The sequence below is a fragment of the Panthera uncia genome (assembly GCF_023721935.1).
Source record: "Panthera uncia isolate 11264 chromosome B3 unlocalized genomic scaffold, Puncia_PCG_1.0 HiC_scaffold_1, whole genome shotgun sequence".
In the NCBI taxonomy this organism is placed as follows: domain Eukaryota; kingdom Metazoa; phylum Chordata; class Mammalia; order Carnivora; family Felidae; genus Panthera; species Panthera uncia.
The window spans coordinates 111674880-111695968 of NW_026057582.1; the positions used below are offsets into that span (position 1 = coordinate 111674880).

The following is a 21089-nucleotide window of genomic DNA, read 5'->3' on the forward strand; positions in this document are numbered from 1 at the left end:
CCAGATCTGTCACTGACTAAGCCTTGTGACCTGATGGAGCTACTTAGCCTCTCGGTGTGTTAGTATCCTTGTCTATAAAATGGACCTAAATAGTAGGGTTGTTGTGGGAGATAATGATAAGAAGTGGAAGGTACTCGTGAATGTTAGCTATTATCATACATCAGATACATAAACCAAAATCATGATGTTGCAGTTGGTTAGAGACCTTGGTGTATTTAGGAATAGTCCAGTTGAGTTCCTTATTTAGTATAGGAGCAGACTGAAACCCATGGCCAACAAAATGTCTACTGGTAAAACCAGAACTCATGTGTAAATCTCTTGACTTCAGTCATTGCAGTGTCTTTAAAGTAAATCATTATTGAATAATATTCAAATAAGCTTAAACATCTGATCTTAAATAGGGAACACTCAGGATTGAAAATACGTTATTTTTTCCTGCATCTAAAATTTATTGCACTAAAATGAAAACTCTGGGTTGTTCTTGTTTGTATGCTTTCTTTGAGAAAGAGCAGATAAACTTGACCAAAGGTGAGTCTAAATTCATCTGGAATTCAAAACAAAACAAAACAAAGAACTAACAATATGAGGAAAGTTTTGAGGAAATAAATATTTTAAAATGTGTAGTTACAGTCATTAAGTTTTTGGTTCTAGTGCAGGAATAGACAGATCAGGGAAACCACATAGTATCCAGAAATAACTGCCCCTCAAGAATACATAGGATTTTAATATTAAAACGATTTTGGGGTGCCTAGGTGGCTTAGTCAGTTGAGTGTCAAACTCTTGATTTCAGCTTCAGTCATGATCTCAGGGTTGTGAGATTGAGCCCCACATCGGGCTCTGTGCTGCCAGCATGGAGCCTGCTTGGGATTCTCTCTCCCTTTCTCTCTACCCCTCCCCTGCTCGTTCTCTCTCTCTCTCTCTTTCTCTATCTCAAAACAAATTTTTTTTTAAAGTTAAAACCAAAAAGCGATTTCAAATCATGTAATGTTATTGGGATTACTGAGGTTGCCATTTAGAAAAATGTAAAGCTGGATACTTGGTGATGTCCAGATTGTTTCCCAGACATACTAGAAGAAATTGCAAGTGAATATTTTTATAGTATGGAGGCAGGGAAAACCTTTGAAGCAAGAATAACAAAATATAGATGCCAAAAAAGGGAGAACTGATAAATTTTACCACATACAAATTGACAATTTTGGTAGAACAACAGGTGCCTTAAGTTAAAAGACAAAAGAAAAAATTGGGAAGAAATATTGGCAGCGTGTATGAGACTTACATTAGTGTATTAGCCCGGGTCCAGTCAGGGGCCAAAAATCACACCAGGAATTTGAACAAAGAAATATTAATATAAAGAATTATTAACTAGTAAAAATGTTTTAACTACTAAAAAGGACAAAGGACTCTAAGGAATACTGAAGGATCAGGTACTACCTCTAGAGCAAAAGGAGCAAACAAACTTGGAAAAGGACATCCCAGTCTAAGGTTGCAATTCAGACCTCAGAGAGGGTATAATTGCTGCCAGAGAACACAGCCATGGGCCAGACTGGTCCACAGGAGATCTTCTAGATTCCACAGACCTGAGCTTGTGTGTGGAAAGTTAACCTGCTGGGGTACCATGGGTCTGACTGATGATGAGCAGGAAGTTGCTTCTTAAGATCATGTGTTCTTTCCATCCTTGGCTCCTACCAGTTTCTGGGGTTCTACCTACTTGCTCTACTCTACTCTTACTCTTCATTAACCCTGGATTTGTTCCCAGGACCTGCCCCAGTCTAGCCCTCTAGCCAGTGGAGTAGGCAAGAAAATGAAAAAAAAGACCAAAGCAGATTGGAAGAGAAGAAATAAAACTGTCTCTATTCACAGACAACCTGATTATTTATGTAGATAATCCCCCAATTGTCTATAAAAAGCTACTAGAACTAATGAGTGAGTTCAGCATGAGCATAGGATAAAAAGTTATATACGTAAATCATATTAGCAGTGAACAAATGGAAACTAAATAAAAAATTAAGTATGAAAAAAGTAGCACCAGAATCCTTAGGGAAATACCTAAAAAAAGTATGAACAAGATTTGTATATTGAAAACTAGGCAACAATGATGAGAGAAACCACAGAACTAAATAAATGGAAAGGTAAACCAAATTCAGGGAAAGGAAGACTCAGTATAGTTAAGATGTCAAATTGCCACAAATTTAACAATCCCAATCAAAATCCCAGCAGGCTAAGCACATTTTAGCTCAACCATTAAAAACAAAAACAAAAACAAACCCTTGCTGTTGTCATGGTTGCTCATTTGATAGAACTACCCTACAGTGGAACTTGCTGCTTTCTGATACAGGGAGGCTTATCATTTGAAATTTTGAAATAGGGATCAATGAGACCCCTTGTCAAGGATGTTGTATAGGAAATTGCAATGTTAGGTTGGAGGTTGACTAAATGATCTATTCTTATCCTTCTAATTCAGTCTTCCTCTGTTATTTGTAAGTCAGTGATTTACAACTTTAGGGCAGGGAGAGAGAGATACTGGAATGTTCAGACTTTTTCTGCCGAAGGTCCTGCCACTCTTTCTCCCACCCTTGAAAACTATATCATGCAATGAGGGATGTTACCAATGAGGGATGTTACATGAGTGAACTACTTAAGGCCTCTAATATGACATTTATATTCCCTTTTTGGGTTTTTTTTTTTTTTTTTTTGGTGTTTGTTGTTGTTGTTGTTACTTATTCAGCTGACTGACAAGAAAAATGTTAGTTTTCTCAGTTTTTAAAAAAATTTTGGTTATGGTTCTTCCGAAATGGTATAAACATTAGGGAAGTAGTCTTTTAATACTCATTTTTAGACAGTTTAGAATATTCATATCATCAATTTCTTCAATATAGTCCACTTAATATATATTTATCAACAAGGAATCTCAGAAATTATCTTTATAATTATCCTTCCAGTTAATTGTACCAAAATACAATTCGTAAAGATATGTATGGAGTTCCAGCAAATGTTTTGAATATATGTTACATGCTTTTGTAAAACTATGTGAAAGCCTCAAATAATAAGTAAAAATCCTGTGAATTCTATGATTTAAAAAAATTATTTGAAATGTGAATAGCTAGCTATATTTATTTTTATTAATATCCTAATTTCCTTTCTATTTTAAAGTCCAACCAGAATTCTTGAAACAGCCGACGAATATATATGCTCATGAGTCCATGGATATCGTATTCGAATGTGAAGTGACTGGGAAACCGACTCCAACCGTGAAGTGGGTCAAGAATGGAGATGTGGTTATCCCAAGTGATTACTTTAAGATTGTAGTAAGTATTTTTCAGAGGACGCTTATCTCTGAAACCTTTACATGTCTTTATTTTCTTTTAATTTTTTTAATGTTTATTTTTGAAAGAGAGAGAGAGAGAGAGAGACAGAACTTGAGTGGGGGAGGAGAGAGAGAGGGAGAGACAGAATCTGAAGCAGGCTCCAGGCTCTGAGCTGTCAGCACAGAGCCCGACATGGGGCCTGAACTCATGAATCGCAAGATCATGACCTGAGCTGAGTCGGACGCTTAACCAACTGAGTCACTCAGGCGCCCCTTTGCGTGTCTTTAAATGCAGTCACTAAGAGATCTGTTGACTTCCACATGCCAGTTTATGTACCACAGATGAAGATAGAAAAATATTACAGAACGTAATCTCTTCACTGGCTGATAAGAAAGCTGAGCCTAGACATGTTTTGGTAGTTTTTATGGGATCTCATAGCATGTCAGTAGTTGAAGTAAGCCTAAGATCCAGATCTGATCAGCAGTCTAGTATTTCTACTCAGACATGCTAGCACTTTTAAAGACAGCTGTCACTATTTTCTTGGTAATGATTATCCTGTGTGTGCACCTGCTCTCTTCATATCTCTATTCAAAGAGCAGCATCTGTCCTTCATATATACTGATTCTAGGCCCTTCAAAATAAGTATGACCCAGGGTTGTGACAATAGATAAAAAAAAATCCTTAAGAATTAAATAGCATTAAATTTATTTAAGAATACCGAGCCATTAATTGTTTTTTGTTTTTTATATGGGGTTAAATGCTTAGTAAATATTGTCTACTCTTATCATTGTTTTAATCCTAGTAATAGAAATGTCTAGGTTTTGGTAATAAGGATTCATATCTTAAGGTACATATATGACATTCATAGAAATAATCAGAAGTAACTATGGTTGTTAATGATATAATGTCTTATTATAAATTTCTCTCATTAGTGATTCATTCTTAGTAAGAATATAGTTTCTATTTTGAAGTGCATAATCTTGTATGTTATAAAAAGTAATTCACAAGTGTTTAATTAAAAAGCAGTGTGTTACAGCTAAATTGGCATTTTTTTACTCTTTTATCATTTTCACAGTATTCTTAAAAATCTTAAAACCATATTAATAACAACAGTATTTGACATTTATATTACTTTATAATTTAAGGGAAGCCGTATATATGTGGCCTCACTTAACTTATTGTGGTCTAATCTGTTACAACTAATGATATTAGAGATAATTTTAAGAAAGTGCCTTGAATTCATAAATTCAGACTTTTGCTGTGGTCACGTGGTATTGTATGTCAGGTATTTTTCCAGACAAAGATGTAGGTTTTCAAACATTGTAGGTATTACTTTCTATAAGGATTAAGTTCTTAATTGGTTAGTTACAGTGTTTCCTATACTAGGCAGTTAAATCAGTACCTTGTCAATAAAATTCAGTTAACAGGTACATAGACAGATATTTTGATAGCTGAATCATACAATTTTACTTGTTCTTCCTCCCCAGAAAGAGCATCCTCTTGAGATTTTCAACTAATGTTCATCAGTTGAATCATAACATTTTGTTTATGTTTTTCTTTCTCAGAAGGAACATAATCTTCAAGTTTTGGGTCTGGTGAAATCAGATGAAGGGTTCTACCAATGCATTGCTGAGAATGATGTTGGAAATGTACAAGCTGGAGCCCAACTGATAATCCTTGAACATGGTAAGAGTGGCTGAAATAGTAAAATGAAAGAGGCTGACTGTGTCGAGGAACTAGTACCTGTCACAGTACCTATTACTCTGGGATACCCCATGATTAATATCCTGTTTGTAAAGGCCAGTATATGGCATAGCGAAGAGGAAGAGAAAGCAGTCTAAATAATTTCTGTTGCTTAAAATGGCCTAAAAACACAACTTTGGAGAATGTTGAAAAGGAAAACTGTAAAATTACAGACTTACATGAATGTTCTTCACATTTCAGTTATTTTAATTTTACAAATATATTTCTGCTCTATTAAAATAGAAAAACTTTACTTGAGGTAATGTTTATTTTACATTAAATTTTTCCAAAATAAAAATAACTTGCCTTTTCTGATTATCATGCACAAAAATTGCTTATTATAAGATCAGACAACATTGAAAAGTAAAAAGGGGGAAAAAAAACCTACTCTATATCAGTCAAAGTCGATGGGGAAACCACACAATAATTTGAACAGATGATCGTTAATACACAGAACTATGAACTATAATGGGATTAAATTAACAAAGGGTTGGCTAGCAAGAAGTAAAGAGAACTCTAGTGAATATAAGAATGGCAGATATAAAGAGCAGCCACAACCTGTAGGTGTGAGAGAGAGTGTTCAACCCCTCAGGACTAAAATCCAGACCGTGTTGGAGAGAGTGTGGCCATGTCTCACTGGACAACAGAGTAATTGCTGTGCTATTATGCTGTCAAACCCTGCTCAAAACCCAGTATCTAGTGTGCTAGAGAAGACCAGTCACAAGGGGATGTCTCCCTGAAGGCTTTCTGCTACAAAACCACCTGAGAGGTTGGAGTGTTGGGAGAAGCACCCTATACTGATAAAATTTAAAACATATGTCCGCTGCAGAGGAAAGGTAGATAAACGGGCCAGCTTCATTTTTGCAGAGCAGGCAATAAAGTATGACTTCGGAGTTGAGAGGCAATAAATTGGTAATGGCACATGCCCCATATCGTGCCTTCCAGGAGTACTACATATGAGCATGAACAGATGTGTATGTGGTTGAATAACACATTTGCTTAGAACAGCATGCTGTGGACATCTTCTCATGTCAGTAAACACATAGATCTATGTCAACATTTTCCACTGTTGAACAGTATATATGCACTTTGTTTTGTATAAGTGATTCCCTATTAATATTTAAATTGTTTCTTATGTCTTACCATTATGAACAGTGCTGTGCTGAGCTTCTTTACATGATTATTTTCTCACACTAAATTACTAGAAGTTGAATTGTTGGATAACAGTTCTGTGTCAAATTGATAAGGATACCTGTTGGATGTATTGTTTGTTTTAGCAAGGAGCATTTTTCATTTTGTGCAGTTCTCGAGAGTACATGGAGAAGATAAAGCTTTTGACATGTCATCTGGTATCTGAGTCCAATTAAGCTCAGGTTCCAGTGTGGCCCCAGCCACAGAGCCTCGTTGGGAAAGCTAAGTGGCAAAGATGGCGCCCACCCCGGCTTTTCACTAAAATAGCATAGAGGATTTTTACATGCTCTTTCTCGAAAATGTATTTAAGAGTACTGTTACAAAAAGGAATAAAATATTGGAGCTGTTCTTTTTCTTCCTGTATCTGTTTGTGACTATACCTTTCCCTATTTATTGAAAATGATTTAGTAGAAACTTCTTACTTTTCCATCTTGGCAAAGTGCCTGAGTATGATTACCAAACCAGGCACGAAGGTAGATAGGCTTGTTTCTTTTTATCAGCGGCAGTGGTTTCCCTTGGTAAAATTTGTGAGTCTCTTGGGGTGATTTACGTGGAACTAATAAATAAAGAGATTTCAGTATATTTGTGTTTGGGATCACCATTACAGATTTAATAGTAAAGATGGTTGGCTTTGCCAGGAGGTCCCTAAGCTAAACCTACTTGGGTTTTCCTCTGAAAATGGGTGGCATGATCATTATAGTTGCAGTGTGTGTTTTTTTTCCTTTTTGAGACAACATTTCAAAACCAGACAACGTTTCTGGGCTGGCAAAATTTTCTAGTAGCCTTGTCAGGGATGAATTAAGAATGCATGGATTATAAGGAAGGAAGTGGCATGTTATTGATTTTGCTTTTTTAATTTGCAAGATAAATACGTATGTGGAAAAGCTAAAAAGAGAATATAACAGTTTATAAGGTCTGATCTCTGTCTGGAGTTTATAATATTGTAAAGGATGTAAGAGATGTGTACAATTTAATACTAGTCCATAATAAGTGTTATTTTTATAGTACAAATAAGGCAGTAATACAGCATATAGTTTGGAAGAGAGGAATTCTGTCTGTGCGATCATGGACGTTTTTTCATGGAAAGTGTCCCCTTTGTAATAGGCCTTGAATTATAAGATTTCCAAATGTTAAAAAAAGGGCTTGGGTCAGTATGGAAATAGAGTAGAATACCTATACCTGTAGGAAGGTAGCCTGTAAAGACAGAATAAGATCAGATTGATCATGGCCTTGATTGTAAATAGTCAAAACAATACTGTAGTTAGGCAGTCTGATGATACAGTCAGGTTTATTTAGAAGAAGTCCATCTGAAACTAATATAACACTGTGTGCTAACTAATGAATTAAAATAAAAACGTAAAAAGCCAAAAAATGAAAATACAACCATCCCACACACCCAAGAAAAGAAATAGGTGGCAGATTGAAGGGGGCATCTAGTCGAAGGAATATTGTTATAAAAAGACCACTGTAAGTAGTTATACTAGAAAAATAGAAAGGATCCTAATAAAAAATATATGGGGCGCCTGGGTGGCTCAGTCGGTTAAGCGTCCGACTTCAGCTGAGGTCACGATCTCACGGTCCGTGAGTTCGAGCCCCGCGTCGGGCTCTGGGCTGACGGCTCAGAGCCTGGAGCCCGTTTCAGATTCTGTGTCTCCCTCTCTCTCTGCCCCTCCCCTGTTCATGCTCTGTCTCTCTCTGTCTCAAAAATAAATAAACGTTAAAAAAAAAAAAATATATATATATATATATATTAGTGATTTATTTAATCCAGACTTTATCAACTGATTGGATATTAAACATTATCATTATTATAGAAAAGTCAGAAATACTTCCCGGGCTTTTTCTGGGTGGCTAGAAGAGTGGTGATGCCTTTCCACAATAGAAAAGGAAGGTGGACGGAAGTGGAAGGGGACTTCTACTCAGGTATAGATAGTGGACATAGAACATCCCACTCTCACCTACAATAAAAAAGCTGGATGATTTACAAAATCATAATTTTTCTGAGTCCATCAGAGAGCTGAGCTTGCAAAGCAGCCAAGTAAATTAAATTCCAAAGAATTGAACACTCTCCTGTCCCTAAGGAATGGGTCATTAATTGTTTCACCTTTGGCAGAGCACGAAAGAGTTGGCTGCTGTAAGAGTGGATAAGAAGAAATCAGCTAAAGTTTTATGTGATAGTTAAAGACTAAGCATGAACTAGTTTGGAATACCTCAGGGCCCCAGATGAAAGGGAAGTTCATACAGGCTTGCAAATACATATCCCTGGAACTCCACAAGATACTCATTGTGAAGACTGGAGGCAAGTCAGAGACTTGAGAAAAGTCATTTTGGGGGCACTTGGGTGGCTTAGTCGGTTAAGCTAACTTCGGCTCAGGTCATGATCTTGAAGTTTGTGGGTTTGAGCCCCACGTCAGGCTCTGTGCTGATACCTTGGAGCCTCAAGCCTGCTTCAGATTCTGTCTCCCTCCACTCTCTGCCCCTCCCCGATGCACACCCTATCTCTGTCTGTCTCTCTCAAAAATAAATAAACGTTAAAAAGAAAAAAGAACAGTCATTTTGGTGGTGAAGAGGTAAAAGAGGTAATCTGTAGCTGCTGATAGATAGGTACAAAACCCCTCTCATTTACTCAAACTCCTTTAAGCCTCAAACCAGTGCAGGAGGGGCCAAAAGCCTTATTTCATAAATTTATGGGGGGAAGATGAGAAGCCAAACCCTTCTGCTTCCCGAGGGAGGAACCCTCTGATGCGCAGGACCTGCCTAATACTGAGGCTGATCAAGGACAATTGAAAATCCTACCTGCCCTACCACCGAGCAATAGCTTTCTACTGCTGGGGGAAGGTCAAGAATATAGAGATCCCTGTGTCACAGAGTTATGTAGAAATAGTTGAAAGCTGAGAGGAAAACAGGTAAATTGAAGAACTCTCCTTCATCTCTCTTCTTAAGCACAAGATAATGGTAGTCCACCATTAGAAGAATTTGAAATCTATGGTGTGCTGAAGGTAACTAAAACAATAGTAAAATCTATACCGAGTTCAACTCCTATCTAAATTGATTTAACTCCTTCACACTAATGGCTTGACAGAATAGATATGCCATGTTCCAAGTGCAAATAATAATTATCTCAGTCTCTGCTCAGCCTTCAATCAAAAATTATTGGACATAAACAGAGCAAGGGAAAACTGGCCCATTGTTGATAGATAAACATTCAACAGAACCAAATTAATGAGGCCCAGATATTGGAACAATCAGACAGGGACTTTAAACTAATTATTATTAGTATATTAAAGGAGTTAGTAGAAAAGGTAGATGACTGAACAGAGGAGGAATTTTGACAGAAAGATGGAAACCATGAAGATACTATATTTGCATTTGTCCAGAGAGTGAAAGGGTTCTATAACCAGAGGAAGGGAAATTATTAAAAATAATAGTATCAGAGATGAAGCATTTACTCAGGGTGATCATTGGACTCACGACAGCTGAGAAAATAGTCCATCAACTTGAAGATAGTTCAATATAAATTATTTAAACTGAAATAAAAGAAAAAGAATGAACAGAGTATCTCAGATGGGAAAATATAAGATGGTTTAACAAATTGGAGCCTCACAAAGAGAAGAGAACAAGAACAGAACAGAAAAAAATAAATATTTGAATAGATAATGGCCAAAATTTTTGAATTAAAAAAATGAACAAGATCATACCACAGGTCAAAGAAGAAGCTAAGATAGCCCCACACAAGCTAATGATAATAATAATAGTGGTAGTAGTAGTAATAAAGGAAGACACACCTATATGCATCATAGTTAAATTACTGAAGACCAAACATAATGAAGAAGGCTTGAAGGCAGCCAGAAAGTTTTAAAAAGATACAGAGGACTTTTTCCTTTCGGTGGCACACAGTGGCAAGATGGTGCGAATTTCTAAGAAGAGGAAGGTTGTTGCCGTTGGCCTCTTCAAAGCTGGATTGAACGAGTTTGTCACTTTGGAGCTGGCTGAAGATGGCTCCTCCAGAGGTGAGGTCTTAGTTACACCAACCAGGACTGAAATCATTATCTTGGCCACCAGGACACAGAATGTTCTTGGTGAGAAGGGCTGGTGGATCCAGGAATTGACCACTGTGGTTCAGAAGAGGTTTGGCTCCCCTGAGAGCAATGTAGAGCTTTATGCTAAAAAGGTGGCCACTGGAGGTCTGCATGCTATTGCCCAGGCAGTCTCTGTGTTACAAAACTCCTAGGATGCCTTGCTGTGCGGAGGGCCTGCTTATAGCGTATGGTTCATCACGGAGAGTGAGGCCAAAGGCTGTGATGTGGTGTCTGGGAAACTCTGAGGACAGAGGACCAAATCTGTGAAGTTTGTAGATGGCTTGATGATTCACAGTGGGGAACCTGTTAACTACTACATCGACACTGCTTGCTGTATAGCCATGCGCTGCTCTGACAGAGTGTGCCGGGCATCAAAATGAAGATCATGCTTCCCTGGGATTCACATGGCAAGACTGGCCCCACAAAGACCCTGCCTGATCATGTGAGCACTATGGAACCCAAAGATGAGTTATTGCCCACCACTCCCATCTTGGAACACAAGAGTTGGAAGCCAGAGCTACCTGCCATGCTGTAGCCAGTACCCACAGCATAACAGGGTCTCCTTGGAAGCTGGATCTAGAGTTTGCTCTGTAAAAACCTTTAATAAAATCTTTGAAAAAGACACATGGCCTGAATAGACTTTGCATCCACTATTTGGACTGAGGATTCTTTTGCACGAAAAGAATATCACTTGATTGATTCTTAGGACTGCCTGGCTCATAATGCTTCTGGGTTTTCCCTTGGTTTCACCTGTGATTGTGAGGCAAGAGCCAGAACAGGAGGACCCAAGCAGAGCTAACCCTAGGGATATCCTGTAGGGGAGTAAATCTGGCGATGCTGAAGCACCTTGATCAGTTCATCTGTGGTTGGGGATTATAGGTTTAGAACAGGGATATATTTGAGATGGTTTTCTTTACGTGGCGTATAAGGAAATCTGTATTGCACACAGAAAATAAATATAGTGCCAATTAAAATACATAGAGGAACAAAAATAAACATTACAGCAGACATTTTACCAGAAATGGTGCCAGCCAGAAGGCAGTGGAGCAGTTTTAAAGTCCTATAAGGAAAGAAAGTCAACCCAAATAATATACCCAACAAAAAATATCTTCTAAAAATTAAAGTGAAATAAAGACATTTCAGAACAAAAGCTGAGAAAATGTATTGTCCGCAGACCTGTGCTACAAGTAATGTTAAAGTTCTTTAGGTAGAAGTAGTATGATACCCGACAGAAACTTACAGGTCTTCACAAAAAAACAAAACAGGCCAGAGTGGTTTAAAAACAGAAAAGTAAATATAAAATTCTTTCTTATTTTCAGCAGTTAATGAAATAACTTACTATCTAAACTAGGGACCACCGATATTTCAGTAAAGGTCTAGACCATAAATGTTTTAAATTTTATGGGCCAGTGTCTGTCAGAGCTACTCAGTTCTGCCCTTGTAGCATGAAATCAACCATATAAATCAACTTCGACTTTTCAGTAAAACTTTATTTGCAAAAAGAGGTGGCAGGTCCTTGTTTGCTGATCTCTGGTCTAAAGAAAAATAGTTTATAACCTATAAAATTAAAATGTATGACAAAACAGAGCAAAGTACAGTAGGATTAAAAATAAACTGTTGTAAGATCCCTTTATTACATATCAAATTATAACATATGAAGTAGACTGTGATAATTTAAAAATGCATATCCTAAAACTTAGGGAAACTACTAAAAAGTAGAGAAGGAGATTTAGCTAATAAGTAAACAGTGGAAATAGAATGGAATCTTAAAAATTAGTCTAAAATAAGGAAAAGAGGAGAAAAAGGGAACAAAGAACAAATGGACAGATAAAAAACAACTAGCGCAATAGTAGATTTAAATCTATGTATCAATTATTGCATTAAATGTAAATGGCTTAGGCCTTAAAACAAGTCTCAAAACATTTAACAGCATTTAAATCATCCAAAGTATATTCTTGGACCTCAATGGCATTAGAACCAAAACTCAATAACAGAGACTAGAAAATTCAGAAATTTTTGGGAATTAAACAGCCTTCTAAATAACCCATGTGTCAAAGAACAAGTCATGAGGAATTAGAAGATACTTTTAACTAAACGAAAATACTCCTTATCAAAATTTGTAGAATGCAGATAAAGTGGCATTTTGAAGGAAGCTTTTAAAAGCTAGATTAAAAACGAATTAAATCTAAAACATTCAGAAGAAGAAAATGATAAAGAACACAAATGAAACAGAAACAGTACTAACAGCTGTTTACTAGTTACTAACTAGTTACTAACTAGTTTTTTGAAAAGATAAATTTAATTGGAGTATGTTTACACTGATCAAGAAAAACAAAAAAATATCAGTATCAGGATTGAAAAGGAGGATGTCATTACAAATCCTATAGACTTTAAGAGGACATAGGGAATATTAGAAACAACTTTATGCCAATAAATTTGAAAAGGAAGGTAATAGAGCTAGTTTGGTTAGGAGTGTTGAGTTTAGGTTAGAATAGAAGAAAACTTAGATAAAAATGTCTAGAATCAGGAGCAGTTCATGTCAGAAGCTCAGGAAAAGGGTTGAGGAAGAACATGACAGGCTTTGGTTTTGCTAGGTTTTTTAAGAGTTTTAATCAAATTCTTGCTATAAATTAAGGCAGCTAAATATTTTATTTTCTTGTATGTAGTGAATATTTTGTCCCCAACTTTTATGTGGCAGTCTTTCACACTATTGTAAATTAAAACTCCCTAACTCTCTCTTTAGTAAGTGGAGTTTTAGGGGATCATATATTGTCTAGTCATATTTTTTTGCCTTCAGACTATTGTCTTAGTCAACTAAAGTTCATCTTTGCATACTGTCTTGAAGATCTGCATGGATACCATCACTATAATCTTTGGGTAAGTTTCTTGCCATGTGTTATTTTCTTAATCAAAAAATTCATTCTTGTTTCTACCTTAAATCACCACAATTTTCTATGGACTTACATCTCAGCCTCTTATTTTATCTATTTAAAGATAGCATTTATTGGGGCGCCTAGGTGGCTCAGTTGGTTAAGTGTCCAACTTTGGCTCAGGTCATGATCTCGCGGCTTGTGAGTTCAAGCCCCCCATCTGACTCTGTGCTGTCAGCACAGAGATCACTTCAAATCCTCTGTCTACCTCTCTCTGCCCCTTCGCATCTCTCTCTCTCTCTTTAAAAATAAACATTTTTAAAAAATGAAAATGAAAATCTTTTATCTCAGTCTTATACACATCATTTTAAAAATATGGCCTATAAGAAGCTAGAAAAAGAAATTTATATAGCAGAAATAGCACTTTATATTTGAATGTATGAAAACGTGAAATCACAAATCAGTGTGGATTGAAAGAAACCTGGATTACTTGATATGCGGATAATTGGTGTTTTGTAAATAATTACATTATGTGTTTATCTTAATGTCAAAATAAAATATAGAGAGAGTTAAACTTTTAATTGAATCCATAAAAATGTTGAAAGATGACAGAAGAGTCTTGCCATTTGCTTTTACATATAAAAGAGGTAAGAGAGAATACAGATGGAAATTTGGTATTTTAGGGTGTAGAAACTTAATTCTTCTTCATAGAAAGTATAACTAAATTAAAGAAGAAACAAGGTAGGGAAGAAGTTTAATATTCTGACTATGTAAGAATGCACACAAGTAACTAACATAAGCTTACAATTCACAATAGAGCAAAGATAGGATAATTTCTAAACACGACATATGTTCCACTTCACTATCAAAGATACAAGAATAAGTCAGGGAGATGCCATTTTTGCCTAATGAAGATTTTATATCTTCTAATGAATTATTAGTTTATAATGGTTAGTGTGTGATTAGGGGTTGTGCTTTGCTTTCACTCAGCAAAAATATAAATTGTTACATCATTTACTAACACCATTTTGACAATTATATGTTAAACATTACTGACTCAACCCATTAATTGTTCTTTTAGGATTTTTTAAAAATTATTTTATTTTTGAGAGAGAGAGACAGAGACAGAGTGCCAGCGGGGATGGGGCAGAGAGAGAGGGAGAACAGAATCCAAAGCAGGCTCCAGGCTCTGAGCTATTGGCACAGTGCCTGATGTGGGACTCGAACTCACAGACAGTGAGATCATGACCCGAGCCAAAGTCAGATGCTTAACTGACTGAGCCACCCAGGCGCGCCCCTTTTAGGATTTTTCCTAAGGAAGAAATCAATGATTTGGACAAAGACTGTTAATATCAGCATTTGTATTTTAAAAAGAAAAAGATAGGGATAAAGAGAGAAAGAATAGGAAATGACTTACATGTCCCAAAATAGAGGAAGTAGTTAAAATAATTATAGTACAACATTGTGATGGAAAGGTTATCTGGCCATTAAAAACCGTGTCTTTGAACACTCTTTAATGACATCAGGAAAATCTCCGGATGTAATGTCAAGTAGAGAAGTAAAATAGAAAGTTATGTATACCAAATAATCTGAATTTAGTTAAACAATTATATACACATATGGAGACATTCCCATACCAAAATGTTAACAGTGCTTATCTTTGGATACTAATATTTTGTCAGTTTTCTGAAATAACCATATGTTCCTTCTATAATCAGTAAAGGTTTTATTTTTTTTAACTTAATACTAAAGCTATCTTTCAGTGCTAAAATTTAGAAAATACACCAAACACATAATTTTGAGGACTTTCTGCCAAAAACGTCATAGAATTACAAACACTTCCCTTCATAAGAGTTGGGTTGTATTGCAGGAAGTGAACAAAGCAATTTCCAGTAGACTCACTGCTACTCCTGATTTGGTAGGACAAGTACTAGAGGCCTGAGCAGCCTGGAGGAGGAAGGATCGAAACTGGCCCTCTTGGAGCCTCTCCCTTTGCATTCATTACCTTGTGAATCTCCAAGAGTAAAGTAGAATGCAAGTATATAGCATTCCCAAATCTGTTTGACTATGGAGCTTTTGTCTGTTTTTATGTACACATTAATATCTTAAAGGGCACAATTTGGGATACATTGATGTAGAGATATTCAAAGGTGGATGGACAAAAGTGATGTTGGCAAACAGCCCACAGGCCAAGTCCAGCCAACCTCCTGTTTTTGGAAGTAAAGCTTTGAGACCCAGCCACGCTTGTTTACTGATTGTCTGTGTCTGGTCTGTAGTTGTTTTCACACTACAATGGCAGAGATGAGTAGTTTAGACACAGACCACATATCCCACCACGTCTGAAATACTCATTCTAGCCCTTTACAGAAGTTTGCTGAACATGGACATAAATGATAGGAATCGTTCAACCCTGATACTTTGTGATCCTAAGTTATTTCTGGTCACTGGAAGTCTGTTTCAGTTAAAAGTTTTAAAATGAAAAAAGTGGGGGTAGGTAGAGAAAGGCAGAAGAAGGGCAGGAGAGTGAAGGATATAAGGGTAACAGAAGAACGTCAGACGTAGCGTGTAACTCGATGTGTCATGGTGAGACGGACTCCAGAGAGGAGCTGTTAACAGAAAAACTACCAACTACAAGAGAGTTTGCTAGCACATCTTTGTGGCTAACATCCGAGAGACGTTTAAATACCAGAAACCCCATGGAGTAAATTATTGAAAGTGGAAAGAATCTTAAGATGATGTTTACCTTCATGCATCAGGTTTAAAAATAATATTGAAAGTATTTGAGCGTCTTTGAGACTGAGCCTTATTTTTGTAGGGGGAATTTTCTACTGCCCACTGGCTACTGTCTGCTGGCTAGTGCTTCGTTGCAAGAAGGTAGTTTCGAGTACCCACAGTTGGCCTCCGATATAATTTGGATGGTTCGGGTTTAAGCTAATTATCACCTTGGAATGTTAAATGAAACTTTGTAATTATAATTAAAATATATGGAACATGTATGCAACAACACTAGAAAACAGAATTTCTAATTGGGAATTAGAATTTGAGAATGAGTATGTTTGAAACATACCTTTCTTTTTTTTCCTCCAGCTTTATTGAGATATAATTAACATTCAACGTTGTGTAAATTTAAGGTATATAATGTGACGATTTGTACATGTTGCAAAATGTTTAGCACAGTAAGGTTAGTTAACACATTCTCTACCTCGCATAACCGCCATTTTGTTATTGTTCTGGTGAGAACATGGTGAGCTCACCCCTCCTACAACTTTCAACAATACAACAGTATTGTTTATTAGAGTCATCATGCTGCACATTACAGCACCAGATCTTACTCCTTTGTAAGTGGAAGTTGGTACCTTTTGACCAACATTTCCCTATTTCCCCTGCCTTCAGTCCCTAGTAGTCATTATTCTACTCTATTTCTCATGCAATATGAATCAATGCCAAGCATAACTTTCTTAAAATATTTAATTTCATGTGTGTGGGAGTACTTTAAAAAATTTTTTGGTTAACATACAGTGCAAGATTGGTTTCATGAGTAGAACTCAGTGATTCATCACTTAAATACAATACCCAGTGCTCATCACAACCAGTGCCCTTCTTAGTACCCATCACCCATCTAGACAATCCCCCTCCCACCTCCCTCTATCAACCCACAGTTTGTTCTCTATCATTCAATATTCTCTTGTGGTTTGTTTCCCTCTCTTCTCTCCCTACCCCCCGTGCTGTTTTTAATATTTACTTTATGCATTTCTAGGAACAGCAACTGTCGATTTTAGAATCTCTTGTAGTTTTAAAAATAGTTATAGCAGTATTATTTTTATTTGCTGCCAGTTAAATTAATATTATCTGTCATTTTGTGCCAAAGTACTTTCTATGTCTTATTGTCTACTGAATGACTTTAAGTATTGGCATTATGAAGTATTGCAGTTAAGGTAGTAAGAATTAAGTAAAATGTGTTTTGTCCATTAACTTTTTAATAACCTTTCTTCCTGTCACTTTGAATTTAAAAATAGATTCCAAAATTATCTTGTAAGATTTAAATTTAAAAACACAAGAATGTTTTTCTTTGTACACTCATTCATATCAGGTCTGATACTTGTCAGTTGTAGTTCCAGTAAGGGAAGATGGGCTGGTGAAAAGGGAGTAACATGAACTTGTTTTTAGTAAAGGAAATTCATACTTCACCAGTTCATTAAATGACTTCTAGGATATTATGGCCATGGTAGATAAGGATACATATTGAACCTCACTTTTTTTGTGTGTGACAGAAACATTTGCAAAAAATTCCACGTAGTATCTAAGGTAAATACTGAATAATAGAAGTTCTGGAATAAGTGACTAAGGCCTGGCATGATTAAAAGTTGGCTAGGTAGCAGGAAATCATTAGTCATTAGTGGAATATTTTAAATCTGAAGCGCTAGGATGTATGATAGTTGGTGTTGATTTTAATCAAAGGATAAATTCTAACCAGTTATTTTACCTTTTTGTAGCAGTGATTATAAATTTAAGAAAAGTTTTAACTCAAGACAACTATGATGAAATTTGACTTCTTAATCATGAATTCCATGTCCAGGAACTTAATGTGACTGAAAATGCATCTAATGTCAATGTCTTGGTTCTGGTTCTTGTCTGCCATTAACTTGCTGAATGATTGGATCAGGTACTGAAATTCTCTGATTTTAATTTTCTGTAAAATGGAGGATTTAGATTATATGACTTCCTTATCACTCAAATATTCTGTTAAATGCAGCTGTTACAGAAATATATGCACTAACTGTGAGATGCATTTTGAATATTTTTGTTTGAAATAGGTATTTCAAACAAATATAAATAGTTATTTGTATTAAAATAGATACATTGTTTGCAGAAAGACTGAGGTGTTGCCAGTTACCTGCCATAATGTGTATAATGACACAAACCTCATACAGACAACCTGAATTACTGGCTTCATGTCCCAGCCCCACTACAGATGAGGTAGTTAATCTCTCTGAGTATCATTTTCCTTATCTATAAGTATAAACAGTAATCTCTACACAGCACACTTCTGAGGGGCAAATAGACTAATAAAATTGACCCTTGAACAACATGGAGGTTAGGGGCAGTGACCTCTGCACAATCAAAAATCTGCATATAATTTGACTCCCCAGAAACTTAACTAGTAATAACCTATTGTTTGCTGGAAGCCTTTAGCAGTAAACAGTCAATTAACACATGTTTTATATGTTATGTGTATTTTAGACTACATTCTTACAATAAAGTAAGTTAGAGGACAAAAACTGTTAAGAAAATAATAAGGAGGGGCACCTGGATGGCACAGTCAGTTGAGCCTCTGACTCTTGATGTCATCTCGGGTCTTGATCTTGGTGTCTCGAGTTCAGGTCCCACATTGGGCTCTGTGCCGGGCATGAAGCCTACTTAAAAGAAAAGAAGAGAAAATACATTTCAGGTACTATACTGTGTTTATTTAAAAAAAAAATTGTGTGTAAGTGGACCAGTGCAGTTCAAACCCATATTGTTCAAGGGTCAGCTGTATATGTAAAGCATATTGTAAATCATAAGCACTCTGTAACTCTAGGGTAATAGTAATTTGAAAGAATGTACAAAGGCAAAGCTACTGAATGGGAATTTAGTAGTCAACATTAAATTAAAATGAAAATAGAAGGTTAACTTCATGGGGGCACCTGGGTGCCTCAGTCTATTAAGCGTCCCAATTTCAGCTCAGCTCATCATCCTATGGTACATGAGTTCAAGCCCCACATTGGGCTCTCTGCTGTCAGCACAGAGCCTGCTTTGGATCCTGTGTCCCCCTTTCTCTCTGCCCCTCCCACTCTTGCTCTCTTTCTCTTGCAAAAATAAGTAAACATTAAAAATAAAAAGGTTAACTTCATGAAGCAAGGTTTGAGAGTTTTTTCAAGTAGACAGTAATTATTTAATATTCAGTTAGATCATTTAAATTTGCAAACAGGAAAAAAATCTTATGTGACCAGATTGCAAGGCATCTGAAATGGTTTGCTTAAAACTAAACTTGCACAAAATAGTTTTAAATAAATATAATCCATGTTCGCTGTAAAAAGAATGCGTAATTGACTGCAATAAAAGTAAATGTACCTTTTACCCCTTCCCTTAATCTCACTTCCTAGAGATAGCCCATGTTCGCAAACATTGTGTATTTATTCAGTAACTATTTGTTGAGCAAAATTCTATATGCTATTTAAAATTGTATATTCGACTGCACTGAGTGGTGGGGGTGAAATAGCCAACAGGCACGCATGATTCTCTGCCCTGATAGTGTTTATGCACTCTAAGCATAGACAGACATTGAGCAAGTGAATAAATAAAGTAATTATCGATTTTATGCCTATTTAAAGGAAATGAATCCTTTACGCTCTGATAAAGAATTATTGAGGGTATACTGAGAGTTACTTTAAATAGGATGGACAAAGAGGCCCTTTCTGATGGGATATGTAAGTTGAGACTTGAGCCTTAGAAGAAGCCTATGTGTGTGCACATTTTATACTTAACACATGCATGTACACGTCATGATTAACCTTTTCGTTTGCAGAAATGAAATCATGTTTTTCTATGACTTAATGGAATTTGTGGACATGCTGGTACTTACAGGTTTCCTTTTTTTCTTCTTCTTCTTTTTTTACCTGCTCTGTTATCATCAGACTGGAATATGAGGAGACTTGTGTTTTCATGTTCTTGATGGCAGTGTAAATTTTTTTGAAATGCAGTTTTATAATTTAGAATTCATATGCCCTTTCATCAAATAACTCTATTTGTAATAATTTATCTTGCATGTATAGCTACCAAATATTTAAAGATAGTTATGTTAGGCCAGGATAACTCTGGAAACAATTCAGTCAATACAGTTAGTAAGGGGGCTGATTAAATAACATGAATGCAATGGATTACTAGGTAGCTTTTAAAATATAAGGTAGATATGGAAAATATCTGAGTTATATTATTAAACAAGTTGCAGAAAGGTATATGTAGGCTGATTTCATTTGTGGGAAAGGTAAGATAGAAGGATATTTGAACAATACCTTTGAACAGGGGTTAGGGGCACCAACTCCCGTGCAGTCAAAAATCTGCCTGTAACTTTTGACTCCCTAAAAACTTTACTTTACTAATTGTGAGAACCATGAGAGATGACTTTTTACTGCAGTACACAATTTGCTGGAGAGATGAATGCTTACACAGAGATGATTGGTGTTACACAACTGTCATTAGCTTCACACAGCATTTTAAGCAGATACTTGCAATACCTTAGCTCACCACAATGGCAACAAGACATAGCTACTAAATTATTACAGTACAGTATATATTGCAGTTGATCTTATATAGGTACAGTTTATTTAAAAAAAATTTTTTAAAGCATTAAACTATTTTTTAATATTTTTTAATGTATTATTTTTGAGAGAGAGAGAGCACATGTGAGTGGGGAAGGGGTAGAGAGAGAGGGGGATAGAGGATCCAAAGCGGGCTTTATGCTGACAGCAGGGAGCCTGAAGGGATTTTTTTTTAACTTTATTCATTTTTGAGAGACAGAGACAGAGCGTGAGCAGGTAAGGGGCAGAGAAGAGAGAGACACGGAATCTGAAGCAGGCTCCAGACTCTGAGCTGTCAGCACGGAGTCCGACGCAGGGCATGATCGTGAGATCATGACCTGAGCCGAAGTCTGATGCTTAACCCACTGAACTACCCGGGTGCCCCAGCAGTAACAATTTAATACTGTCTTTACATTTGTTTACATTTCTCTAAACTGCATATGGCACCATGTATACAGACTGTGCCTAAGTTCTGATTACTTTTACCTTGGTGTATTTTAAGTTTGTGTGTATTTTATGGTAGTAAATTATAAAATAAACTAGTATTTCCATATATTTATGTAT

General features: G+C 36.3%; 1 protein-coding gene and 1 pseudogene across 5 annotated transcripts in view; both read left to right on the forward strand.

The window, feature by feature from the left end:
• NEO1 (neogenin 1) overlaps nucleotides 1-21089 on the forward strand; it is a 236624-nt gene that overhangs the window by 124498 nt on the left and 91037 nt on the right. For all 5 annotated transcript variants that reach the window (XM_049613834.1, XM_049613836.1, XM_049613835.1 and 2 more), the window contains 2 exons: nucleotides 3151-3305; nucleotides 4871-4991. In XM_049613834.1, the coding sequence (XP_049469791.1) occupies nucleotides 3151-3305; nucleotides 4871-4991 (276 nt within the window). The remainder of the gene's footprint in view (nucleotides 1-3150; nucleotides 3306-4870; nucleotides 4992-21089) is intronic.
• Nucleotides 5019-12562, forward strand: LOC125910123 (40S ribosomal protein S3-like; annotated as a pseudogene).